This window comes from Alligator sinensis, unplaced genomic scaffold (assembly GCF_000455745.1).
Source record: "Alligator sinensis unplaced genomic scaffold, ASM45574v1 scaffold419_1, whole genome shotgun sequence".
NCBI classification, from domain to species: domain Eukaryota; kingdom Metazoa; phylum Chordata; order Crocodylia; family Alligatoridae; genus Alligator; species Alligator sinensis.
Window position 1 is genome coordinate 222,778 of NW_005842360.1, and position 13,593 is coordinate 236,370.

The 13,593-nt window shown below is 47.1% G+C and overlaps 1 protein-coding gene across 1 annotated transcript in view; it reads right to left on the minus strand.

The window, feature by feature from the left end:
* Nucleotides 1–13,593, minus strand: part of CAMKK1 (calcium/calmodulin dependent protein kinase kinase 1) — a 213,547-nt gene that overhangs the window by 65,214 nt on the left and 134,740 nt on the right. Inside the window, exons 7-10 of the mRNA XM_006029150.3 lie at nt 10,501–10,634; nt 9,214–9,250; nt 4,893–4,914; nt 1,604–1,692 (exon numbers count right to left, since the gene is read on the minus strand). Coding sequence (XP_006029212.2) covers nt 1,604–1,692; nt 4,893–4,914; nt 9,214–9,250; nt 10,501–10,634 — 282 coding nt within the window. The remainder of the gene's footprint in view (nt 1–1,603; nt 1,693–4,892; nt 4,915–9,213; nt 9,251–10,500; nt 10,635–13,593) is intronic.

Genomic DNA, 13,593 nt, shown 5'->3' on the forward strand with positions numbered 1-13,593 from the left:
TTCCTGCTGGTAAGAACGGGGAGGTTTAGGAGAATAAAACAGACAGAAGTAATTGTGACACCTGCATGATGCAACCTGATGCATTTTGAAGTGCTACCATACTATGCTAAGCAGCATGAGATTTTTCAATCAGTCTGGCTTTCCCTGCAACACCAATGGTAGTATAAACTACAGTCACATTTAAAACAACAGGAGAAAGTCTGGCTTCCTCAGTTCTAAAAATGAAAAGTTGCCTCAGGAAACTGCTCGCTGCTGTAACTCATGGTGCTTCACAGAAAGCACCATGAGTTACAGTGACCTTCCTCCTCCCCCAACCCAAAAGGTATTCGTTGTTTGGTCAGGGCGGGGGCAGAGACAAATCAAGCCTCACTTTCGAGCTGTGCTTCTGCCTCTCTCCTAGCCCCGTCCCCGCCCCCAGTCCAGTGCTGTTGTCAGGATGGGAGGGGGAGAAAGCAGGGGAGGGAGCTCCATTCTGGGGTTTGCCCAGCCTTCCCTGGAGGGGGAGCGGGCAGACTGGAGCACCCTTCCCCTTCCCCTCCAGTGCAGAGTGGGCAAGCCTCAGAACAGACCTTCATCCCCTGCCTTCTCTCCCTCCCATCCTGATGACAGCACCAGGTGCTCCCACAAAGGGACAAGCAGAAGTTAATAAAGGTGCTCTGCTTTGGAGCACCTTCATCTGAACCCTCATTAAATGTGTGTTGCAGGGCATGTTAAAGTGCTCTGCAGCTGTGCTCTTCTGTCAGGGCACAGCTGTAGACTGCTTTCAAGGGTGGATCACGCAACAAATGCTACTTCTTTCAGGACCTTCAATGTGCATGCAAGCACTTTTGAAAGGAGGTAAAACTATGATGTAGTCTCTGTTAAAGCTGTGGTAGGGATTCCCTGTGCTACCCCCAGGAAATAGCCAAGATCAAAACCCTGGGAGTGGCTCCAGGCTTGTGCCAAAAGACAAAAGTGAATTAATTTCTTTAAAAAAATTGCAAAAGACCATGAAGTAAAGAAAAAAAAAAAGAGGTTAACTCCCAAGTAAGAAATTTATCTAACACGTTTGCACCACCAGCTGCTCTGGAAGGTAATGAGGTGGCATGTTCTCCACAGGCCTCAGCACTGAGTGATGAGTCACTGAAACGTGTTCCTGAGGGAGCAGACAAGGACAGATGCCCTCCAGTTGTCACTTGTTAGCTCCCCACTCCCGCCCCCCCATTTCTCCTCGCTCAGCTGGAAGCAACACAGGTTCACTTTAGCTGAAGCTAATCGACTTCCCTTCAGCAAATGCTGTTCCCAGCTTGAGCTAAGCTTTGCCCAGTTGAAATTATTAAAGTTTACAATTCCTATCTGAGAGAGTTTAGGAAACAAAACAAAAGTGGTGGTGGGAAGGATTCTAGTGAATTGATCTCACAATGTCACTTCTAAAGAGTAGCGGCCATGCAAGGGCTAAGATACAACCCAGACAAATTCAGGCAGGGAAGGGTTGCTACCAAACTTGCAAACCCTTGTGCTTTACATTTGAGAATATCCTTTTACCCCTTGGCAGTTTGCAAGCAATTAGTTTCAGCAAAAAAACCCAGATACTTTGCAAGGCACAATTTATCTCAGTACTCACAGTACTCTATGCCCAAAACAATGTCTCTAAAGTAGAGTCGAGCCTGCTCTTCGGTGAAGGGATGGTCACTTGGTACCTCCATGACAGGTCTAAAGTGGAAAAACAGATTGTTACCAAGAGTCCACTTAACTGACAGCCACATGTCTTACTTCTGGGAGGAATGTTGACTATCAAGAGAGCAATCAGCCAGGCAGCAGGCCTCTGTTGTTCTCCGTCTGTGCCTCTGAAAGTACTTGGGTAGAGCCTTTTCAAACCAGCTCAGTGCCCACTTAGACCCCTGACCAAATGCTAGATTTTTTCAAAGTGTGCATCATTCAGCAGCTTTCACTGAGCCACTTAGGGACAGATTTTCAAAAATGTTCAGCCCTCCACATGCTATAGGTGTGCTGAGCTCTTCTGTAAATCTTAGAGAAGATTTTCAGAGGTGCTGAGCACCCACAACTCTCACTGAAGCAAGGGGAGCTGCACATATGCAGCAATTCTATTAAAATGTCTGGCCTCGTTTTTCTGATCTGTAAAATCAGGTTAATACGTAACCAATCTGAAACACTCAAAACCCTAGATAGAAAGTGTTAAGAAAAGTACAAAACTGCATTATCTATTACTGTTCCACCATTTATTACAGAAGCATCTCACAGCCATTACCATCAGTCTTACAGAAAGACAGTTGCTAGATGTTGCTTCTGGAGTGACCTACTCCCCTCCTGTGCCAAGGTGAAAGCAAAAGGTAATGCAAATGTAATGAGACTCTACAAGCTGCTTGGCACCTTCTGGAAAGAAAGAATTGCAGTCAGCTCCAAAGGGAAGATAATGGGAGCTGACAGTGCTCAGTACTTTGGACAATCAAGCTTGCTCCTGTGAGGTACTTGGCAAGGTGGTCCTGATCCAGCAAAGCCATTGAGCATGTGCTCGGCTAGAAGCATGTGAGCAGTCCCACTGACTTCAACAGGATTTAAACACATTTTTAGCTGTATCCAAGCCACGGGGTTCTTGGAGCCTTGCGGGATCAAACGCTTGCCAGGAATCAATGCACAACGGGACAGCAAGACAAGAGGGCTCCAGAGCTACCAGCAGTTCACCTTATTTTTAACTGTTCTGTATCTGCAACACAGAGCTCTGTGAAGCTGGCAGTGCTGAAGGCTCCCTGTCAGCAAACTTTCGCCTGTGCTATCTAGTCTCTCTCTCTCTCTCTCTCTCTCTCTTCCCACCTCCCTTTCAAGAGATGAATTCAATACTGTTTACAATTTTTTGCCATTGGTTTCTAGCTTCCCCCCCTTTATTACATGGCAACATTTTCATGCCACTGAAACCTGGGAGAAGCGAGATGAGTGGCAGGACTGGCAGAACTACTAATGGACTATAACTGTCATCTGCTTGAGGTGGAGAGCATGCTCCTCCCTCCTCACTACAGCTGGCTGCGGTGGCTTTTCTCCAAGATGTGCAGAGAGATTCAAAGGTGAGTTTTCCCCCTTCCCTGCATTGGCAAGCATCAGCAAGACCATCCTCAAGCTGCTGGAGCTGGCAGCTGGGAGGAGGCTAACTATTTCTGGGTGAAAAAAAGTAAAATAAAAGTTTGTGGCAGAATCTCCTAGCACACTCTACTCACCCAATCTTGCTTCCCTCTCTGCAGATTAATGGCCTAATCCCACTGCCACTAAAGCGGATGTAAAAACTCCCACTGATTTTCTTGGGGGTGTGTTGGGCATAGAAATTGGGGGAGAAGAGCTTAGGTCATTAAACCTTCCATTCATGTCTTCTACTGTTCCTTCATCTCCAGTTCAGAACAGGACCTGGACTGTGAGCCCCGAAATAAATGGTTCAGCACCTTGTAATACAAGACTCCACTCCAATGACTATTGAAGGCAACTACAATTTCCACTGACACCTAATTAAGGGCACATTCCTTTAATGGAATAAACTTCCATATTAATGCCAATGTTTATTTAAGGGTGGATTTTTTTAAGCGCTTGCCTTTGCCCCATTCTATTCCCAATGAACTCGGTGGGACTTTTACTAGTGGTTTCAACAAGAGCAGAATAAGGCCAGCACCAGATCCTTTTTATGAGGCCCCACCAGATCAGCCCATGCCATGTCAAGCCTGACCCTCACTTGGCTTAGACAGTGACATGCTTTGTAGCTTCTCCCAGACAATCATCACTGCTAAATCATAACAATCCTGCTAACTATAATCCTGCCACATGCTGCAGTGATGCCTTTTTATCAAAGGATGTTTTAAAATCATATTGAGAGACTGGGAGATTGTTGCACCAGGAATCCTGGCCCGTGTCTCTTGCTGGCAGCTGCTGTCCCAAAGGGCATTTCCAGCCATTACCACAGCTCATTTAGAGAAGAAAATTCAAAGGAGGGTCCATCTTGACTCCAGGGTGGCTATCTACTGATTACTGTGGTAACAACTGTGAAACTGCACTGAAAACTGGGCAATGCATGCACATCAGACTGCATCTGTGTTGTAGCACGGAGAAGTTCACATGCGAAGGATTCCACAATGAAGGAGGTGAGGCTCATCATTAGAGAACTGAGAGAATCAGGGGCTGCGTCCCAGGAGAACCAGCGACACAAGGATGGAAGGATGATCCTGTGTTTAAAGCGCCAGACAAGGATAGGGAGATTTGGGCTCAGTACCCCAGCACGTGTGACCCTGGGCTTCTCTCTCGTAAAATGTAGATACCAGTAACAATCTTCTTTCAGCCTAGGTCTGGCCTGTGTATTTAGACTGTAAGTTCCTAAGGATCTCTTGTAAACCATGTGCGTTCCAGAGATCTGGACAGTGCAAGGCAAGGTGATGGAAAAGCACCTGCATTTACAAAAATTGCTCTCTCAAATACAGAGTGAAGTTCAATAGTGATTGTTATAAAGCACTGGAGAGAGCGAGAGAAAGGGAGGCTATGCTGATGTAACCTATATGTTGCCTGCCAGAAGAAAGTATAAAGTGGAGGTCACTTTATGTTAGAATTTAAAAACTAGCGTGCGTCACAACACAAATTGCGCTAACGCAGATTCCCTAGGCTCTGAGAGAAGTTATACTGGTGCAAATCTGAACTGAATCTGCTGTGATCTAAAGTCATTCCAGATTTACATCCATGTAACTGCAAACAGACTCTGTCGCTCTGGCACCTGCTTACTGACAAGGAACTTTCACCATCTTATCCATCATGTCTGCACATCACTTAGGGAGCTAGTGAACGAGTCCTCAGTCAGCGCCCAGCTGTCCCAGATGACTGCAATCACCACAGCGCTCCATAAGAAAGGGTCCCTTTGGGCTACTCACCCCTTGCGCAGGAGATCAAACACTGCAAGAAAAGAAAAGAAAGGAAAAGAAGGTTGAGATGAAGAATCATGTTTTCCTCAGCAAACATCTAAGAAAACATCCATTCCTTGAAGTGGTAAAACTAATTTATCCTACCCAGCAAAGCTACCAGGGATCGATCCAGAATGAAAAGAGCTCACTCTTTAGCAGAGAGAAATAAGTCCAACCTTTGGCCCTCATATTAGGAAATGATTTGGTGGGGTCTTTCACTAGTGAACACAAGTGACATGCTTTGCCATCAGAGAGATCCCGGCGCAGACCTTCTTCTGTAAAGCGAGACTGTTCTATTTACAGCTAAGCTGTCATTGTTACGATACTGCAGCAATGTTAAACCAGCCTAAGATGCAAACACAGCAAGCCGGTGCTGTACTAAGAGCTGGCTCATCTTTCTTTGCCAGGTTAGGCAGTATTTTCTTGTTTCACCATTTCCCCTCCATCAGTTATTTATTATTATTTTATATCTCCACTCCCTGACCCAATTTTTTTTAGCGTTAAAAACCCTTCACGAGAGATGAAAGGCAAATGGGACTTTTACTTCTGGGACAGTATAAGGGGGAAAAAAATCCTGTTTATAAACAACTGCAAATGCCACAGTGGGACAAAGCCACAATGCCTCTTCTTTGGCCTCCACATTTTCCTTTTCCTTTGCAGTATATTTTAGGAAGGATAGAGAAGTGTTTCTGAGCATCACCAGGCACACGGTATGGATGGGAGTCTAATGTCCAAGTGCCTGATCCTGAGAGATGCTCAGCATTTGTGGCTTCCTTTGACATCAGTGGGAAATGTGGAGCCAGATTCTCTGCTTCACCGAGGTCACTCCAGCTCCTTCATCCTCTGCCCAGTTTTAGTGGCTGCTCTCTATGTCTGGAGTAGTGCAAAGGGAGCAGAGGGTGGGTGCGAATGAGCAACACTCTGCATCTGAGGATGGGCCCATGACTTCACGCAGTAAAGACAAGGCTACAGCACAGTGAGACTTGGACACAGCTGCACCTCAGCTGGAGATTAACGGCATAGGAAAGAATTGCTTTTTCCAATGTCCTCCATTGGCCCTACTGAATACTAATTAAATGAAGCATCCTTTACTGTCCCCCTCTACTACTTCTGGGCCAGGCTGCTCACAATGCTGAGGAACTGCTCACACAGATCGTCCCTGGGCCAGCAGGAAGTGTGACTGGGTGATGGCTGTGCAGGTGCTCTCACAGCTCAGCCAACTCTCTCATAATCCTTCTCTAGGACCCGTCACATGAGAAACTGCTCTCCATGGTGGCCTCCACAATCTGCCCTGCAGTTTAGAGATGCAGAGAAGTATGGCTGGAAAGGACCTTTGCAGGTCATTTAGTCCAACCCCCTGCCTGAGCCAGGATCATCCCTATCCAAACCATCCTATACAAATCCATTGTCTAAATCTCTTAGCAAAACTACACAGCCAATCTCAACACAAAACAAGATACAACACCCCAACCCATCACAGGTCAAGCAGGGGGACCATGGCAACTAACATCCTGCTGCTGTAAAGATTGTTAATATACACTCAAGAGATCCCAGGAAGAGGGCCATGCCCCAGCTACAAACAGAAGGCAAACACCTTCACAGTCCATACCAATCTGACCGTGGAGTAATATTTCTTCCTGACCCCAAACATGGCTATCAGTCTGACGCTGGGTGGAAGGGCAAGACTTTCTAGCCAGGAACCTCTGGGTTTAAAACCCAGCAGGAACACAGACACACCCCAGTCAAAATCCCGAGCCTTGGCTGCAACCAACACCTAATGCCTCTGAGGAAGTCTTAAAAAACAAATGAACAAACAAACCAAAAATGACATTTTGCAGAAGGGGGCAAAAAGGGAGGGATTCCTTCCCAGCCCCATGCAGCAACCAGCAAAACCCAGAAGCATGGGAGATACCCACAGAAGAACATAGGCACAGCTATGCCCAGATCATCTTCAAGCAGTGGCTGTCAAATCTCCTCTTGAACACCCTTAGTGATGGAGAGGCCCCAACTTCTCTAGGCAGCCTATTCCACTGCTTCACTATTCTAACAGTGAGGAAGTTTTTCCTGATATTTAAACCACCTTGATGAAACTTCAAGCCATTGATCTACATCCTACTCTCTGCAGCAAGAGATAAAAGGTCTTTTCCCTCCTCTTTATGGCAGCCCTTCAAGTAATGGAGACTACTATCAAGTCCCTTCTTAAGCACCAGTTCCATAAGACGAATATGCCTAGCTGCTTCAGCCCCATATGACTTGCCTTCCAATCGTTTTATCATTCTCTCCGGACCTGTATCTGGACCCTCTCTAACTTCTCTGCATTGTTTTTAAAATGTGGAACCCAAAATTGCATAAAATACTCTAGATGAGGACAAACCCATGCCAAGTAAAGGAGCACTATCACTATCCGTGTCTTGCACCTAATGCTTCTATTGATGCATCCCAAAACTGTATTTGCCCTTGGTGCAGCTGCATCACACCGCAGACTCATTGAGTCTGCAATCTACCAAGACTCCCAGATTCTTCTCCATAACACTGCCATCCAGCCGTGTGTCACCCATTTCTTATTTGTATTTTTGATTATCCTGGCTGTTGCTGTCACTGTTCAGCACAGCTTTGCCTCTGCAGCTTTGCACACTGAACTCTGCATCTGCTTTCAGTTCAACCTCGAATGATCATCGCTTCTCTGACCCCAGCAACAGCACTCCTCACCCCCCTACCTTTGAAGACCAGCAGTAGCTAGGATCCACACTGCTCTACTGTTTCCATCTCAGCTGCCACACCTTTGATGTCACTCAAGCAGGCTTTAGCTGAATCGTTTCTTGAAAGAGAAAATGGCCTTTAAAGGAAACTGGCCTCATGTGCTAGGCAAAGCCTCCTTTCTTGGCCATTTCAAAAGCTGCCTTTACTATGTCATGAGAATCAGCGTTTAAATCGATTTAGTCAGAAGATGTCATGGCATGTAGTAGGGCTGGTTTTCAATTAGGTATCTCACAGCCCACTACACCCTCCCAGCATCCTCAACCGCCTCCTGGGATCGACCAAGCTTCCTCAGGACAGTGCCTTCAAGGACAATGCCAGTATTAGTGCAGTCAGTAAGGGACTCCCCATCCCACAGGCTGAATGCTCCACCTTCACAGCTTGCCCTATTTTTCATACTGTGAAGTCTGCAAACATGCCCAGTTTGAGCTCAGGCTCCAGAGCCCTGACACCCACTGTGCACAGCAGCTGCTTTGCCTATGCCCAGCTCCACACTACAAGGTTTTGCTGGAACAGCTCTTAAGGCTAGGGGGTGTGAAAAGATCACAACCCACAGCCAATGTAACTAAGCTGACAAAACCCCTGGTGTAGGCACAGCTATGCGGACATGCTGCTACTCTTGGCTTGGCATACGATGTCTGGAAAGTGGGGTACCTACAAGGACAGAAAAACTCCTGCCAGCATATACTGCCTCTCCATCAGAGGCTCAGCCAACATAGCGGTGCCAACATGGCTACCAAAGCAGAGGCTTTACAGACCAGGTAAGCCCTAGCTAGAGTGACTCTGCATAAGGGAAAGACAGTATCCTACCAGCACAACCACGCTACCTCCTTCAGGAGACACTTCCTCTACTGCCAGAGGGGAATGGGGTCTCACAACAAAGGACTGGAAGTCAGAGTTATCCTCACAGCATTGCTACTGGTACTGAATGCACCCCAAGAAGCAGGGATGCTACAGTCCTTAATGTTCATGCCATGCTCCCAGCTCTCCAGGAGAACCGGAAAGGGCCTGAGCAGCTTTCATCTGCCGAAGCGTTCACACCAAGGGGCTCTGTGATAAATGGCAAGCACACATGTCTTACCAACACTGACAACAGAGATCCTGGCCTGGACACAAAGGGCCAGACTGTGGCTGGCTCTTTGCAGGTGTGTTAGGCAAAACAAAAGGCAAGGAAGTCTCCCCACCCTTTCTACATGTGTTCAGGACCAGCTGAGATCTCGGCCCTTATACTCAACACTTCACCCCTACAGAGGAGTGGAAGCAACCTTTCCTCCACTTTCCTGCTAGCTCAGGGATCAGAGGTGTGGGAAGCACATGCAACATCCTAAGACTAAGACAGCATAACTAAGACAGCAGTTGTTGTGATGCTGATGTGGGGCTTTTTAGCACTCAACCATCCTTTGCACTGAACACAGCCTCTGTGTTGTGGTCAGTGCAAGTCTCCTCCCAGTTTGTTCCCTCCTAAACACGTGTGTTATGTGCCTCCTTGAGTATAAACCCGTACAGTTCTGTAAGCACAGAATGAGTTACATACCCATGTACAGATTGTCCTCTGCAGGATCATCCAGTACCTAAAAGCGGTATCACAGAGACAAGGGTGGAGGGTGGAGAAAAAGGGTGGGAGGAAGAGGGAAATTTTTAATCCAAGCATACTCTATAGCAGTGGGGGCCAACCTTTTTGACATGTGCATCACAAATTAGCCCTACGCCCTCCCTAAGTGCCACTCCAATCCCCTTCCCCAGTTTTCTGATCCCTGCCCAATCTGCTGCTGTTTCCTGCTTCCTATCCAGTCTATTGTGCTACCTGTCTCCTCCCAATTCTGCCACACAGAGGGTGCCCATGTCACTTATGACACATATGTGGCAGGTTGCCCACCCCAGCTCTATAGCTTCCCCTGATTCAGTTATGCTGAAAATGAATACGGCACCTGGAACTGAAGGTTCATGGAGTCATATGCAGTTTATGACCTTAAATGTGTGCCTGCCTCTTTATCCTCATCACATACACAAAACTGAGGGATCCTTTTCAAATATTTCAGCAGCAGCTTCCAGTGTTTGGAAACTAACTCACTGCACAGTGGAGATTTCTGAGGTACACTGAGATTTTGCTGAAGCCTTGTGAAGTCTGGGCTTCTGCCTACAATGGGGGAATTAAAGAACTAACTATATGCACTCTTCTCCCTATTTAAAGGGACTGCATACAACCAAAGATATGACTTGTACCACAGTTGTCTCATATGGACAGGTTCAAACCACACATGAGCACAAACACACACTCTCTCCCCAGCTCCCACCGAGGAGTTGCTTACCCACAGTTCCATCAGTGTGATTTAGGTAAACTGGTGCAAAAGTCTGGAGAAGATGCATTTATTGCAGTATAATCACACATATTTCAGTTTTACCTGACACTGAAGCACAGGTTTACGTAAATGAGTAAGTTGCTCTTACACTGAATAAGACAGTTCCTACATAGGAGTTTGCAACAGTTCATTCAAACAGGTGCAAGGTTGCTTCCAGGCAAGGCTTAAATTTTCTCTCTCACGAACATATATGAATACGGAACTGTGAATTATTAATCATGATGCAGACCAGGCAAGCCTTCCACATGCATAACTCCACGCAGTGTGTGAGCAGGTTTGAGGCTTTAAATTGCACAAGAGGCTGAGCTTTTTAGAGCCTCTTAGGGGATTTCACCTTCCATTTCATGTTAATTTGGAAAAAAAACCCCCAAAACAAAACAGGCTGAATGTGCTCATTGGCACAATCTGAACTGAGCAGCATGTGCACACATACGTATCACTGTACCCTTGGGCATACACACCTCTATCAGTCTGACAATGTTGACATGATCCAGTTTCTTTAATATGGCTATTTCTTGGTAAACTCTATCCAGCGGTGCCATGGGTTTGGTCTGCTCACCAGAAGCTGCTTTTGATCCTCTAGGAGGAGGCCGACCTGCAGACGTAATGACAAGAAGAAGAAACATGCTTTACCTCATTTGGCAGCACATGGTACATCGCACCAAATGGGTCCAGTATAGAGGTGCATAAATGAATCCAGGACCTTCAGCAAGCAACTCACAAAAGGAAGCAAGGGTTGTGTGACCGCACAGAAAATCATACGCTAGCCCAGTGGTGTTCAACCTTTTCCCCCGGCCGGCTGCAGGGGCAGTGCCTGGTTTGTCTGCAGGCCAATTCCAGCCCCTGAATCTGATCCAGGAAGGGTGCAGTGGGCCCCACCTGGCCGTGCGGAGACAGGCAGTGGGCTTCCCAGCCCCAACCCATCCCTGCAGGGGAAGGGGCTTGAAGTGGGGATGTCAGGAGGTGCGACTCAGCTCTGCAGGGGGGAGGGAGGCATGGCCTGTCTCCAACCCGTCCCGGGGGAAGGTGAGGAGGGTGGAGGGATGGCTTAGCCCCAACATGGAGGAGAGAAAATACAGCTCAGCCCCAAACTAGGCCCTGTGGGAAGGGGTGTAGCTCAGCCCAAATCCAGATGCAGGGGGCGGGGAGGGAGGAAGGGGGAAGGCATGGCCCAGTCCCATGGGGTTGGGGTGATAGCAGGTGTCCTACGACCAGCCACATGGGGCTTGTGTTTGGGAATTTGGCAGGGGGGAGGGGGGCCATATTAATGACCACTGTTCTCCCACTGCCAAATTTCCTGACCCGTGAAGAGCCCTGGGGGCCAGATGCAATGGTTTTGTGAGCTGATCAGGCATGTGGGACTGGGTGGTTGGGGTCTTTTTTAATATCTGAACTCTTACGAATTCATTCTGAAATGTAATGCCAGTGAAAAGCTGAATGGATAGCCTTGGGAATCAATCACCCCTAAGATCGGGCAACAGCGCTACTCTAACAATATGCCTCCATCCTCATCAAGGATACTGTGAAACAGCAAATTCCAGTTTCACCCGGGTCAACTCACCCCCTTACTTTTCCAAAGCAGATAAATTAATTTCCATTCATTGTAACTGGTGGGGATTTTACACCTGAGACCTTACATCAAAATTCTCCCTGGTCTATAAGGAAGATGGGATACTTTGCACCCTCAGCAAGTTTGCAAATGAGACCAAGCTGGGAGGAGTAATAGATAAGCTGGAGGGTAGGGCTAGGATTCAGAATGACTTCAAAAAATTGGAAGATTGGACCAAAAGAAATCTCCTAAAGCTCAATAAGAACAAGTGCAAAGTCCTGCATCTAGGACAGAACAATCTCATGCACCGGTACAGGCTGAGGACCAAATGGCTAGGCAACAGTTCTGTAGAAAAGGACCTGGGTGTTACAGTGGACAGTAAGCTGAATGTGTGCCAGCAGTGTGCCCTTGTTGCAAAGATGGCTAACGGCATCCTGGGCTGCATTGGTAGAAGCACTGCCAGCAGATCAAGGGAAGTGATTCTTCCCCTCTATTTAGTACTGGTGAGACCAAATCTGGAGTACTATGTCCAGTTTTGGGCCCCGCACAACAGAAAGGATGTGGACAAATTGGAGAGTTCAGGGGAGGACAACAAAAACGGTTAGGCGGTTGGGGCACGTGACTTTTGAGAGGCTAAGGGAACTGAGCTTATTTAACCTGAAGAAGAGAAGTTTAGGTTAGATATTAGGGAAAAAAAACCTCTCACTAGGAAGGTAGTAAAGCACTGGAACAGATTACCCAGAGAGGTGGTAGAATCTCCATCCTTGGAGGTTTTTAAAACCTGGCTAGACAAAGCTTTGGCTGGGATGATCTAGTTGGGGCTAGTCCTGCTTTGAGCAGGGGGTTGGACTAGATGACCTCCCGAAGTCCTTCCAACCTTCATTTTCTATAATTCTATGAAACAATGGGATTTTTCCCCATCCCCGAGAGTCCCTGCATCACTGGGCAAAATGTATCCTCTCTGATCTGCTCTGATATACCTGGATGATGCTTTCCATCCAAGATGGGGCTGCACTGTATCTCTCAAGATAAAAGAAAGTACATAAAAAGGTTCTGTAGTCATCCTGACTTCACAGGGAAAAAAGAACCATATAACAATGCAAGAAAAACGGATTGAAAGATACGGGGCTACTGACACACTTAACTGCCTTTTTTCAATTATTAGAGGAAGCTCGTATCCCCTTATCTTGTCTGCTTCCAGAACTGTTACAAAAACCTGGCAAATGAAGTAGGGATGTAAATATTGTTAAAAAAATATGTGTTTAGTTTCCTCTAATTATATTGGTTAAACGGTTAATCAATAACACAGCAGGTGGGACACAGCTGCTGCTGGGCTCCTGGGCGGGCCTTTAACTGGTGGGGGGGACAGGGAGGAGAGGGGAGGCAGTGACAAGTCCCACCAGACAACACGGCCAATCTGAAGCCTTGGCTGGGAGCACCTGTGAACAAGCAGCTAATTGCTTAACTGATGAGTCATTAGGCCACCTGCTGTTTTCCACTTAGGCCCTGGGTACTGGTCCCCGTCACCCCTCTCTCATCTGCTTGCCGCCTTCTGGTTCCTGCTGGGGCACCACCAGCCTCCTTTCCCCACCTTCCCTGCCAGACTGCACAGGCCCCAAGCTAAACAACCAATAAACTAACCGGTTATCACTGGGATTATCAGTTGTTAAATGATTAATCTTTTAATCCCTAAAATCAGGAGCAGGTAATTATTTCAGGCCGCTTACTAAATTTTAGCAAGCTGCTGAGGGCCACATGGGTAGCCCTGCCCCTTGACAGGAGCCCCTCCCTCCCCCATCACCATTTTGGGACTGGAAGTCCCACCCCCTAACCCTTGAACTTTGGCACCAGAAGCCCCTCCCCTTGCCCTGCTGAAATACTCCTTTCAGCAAGGGGTTTTGCCATCTCGGAACCAGAAAAATACCAAATTATATTTTAAAAAGCAATCATTGAAAAAAACTCATTAATTTGATTGCAAAAAATATTTTTGTCCTGGTTTACATGT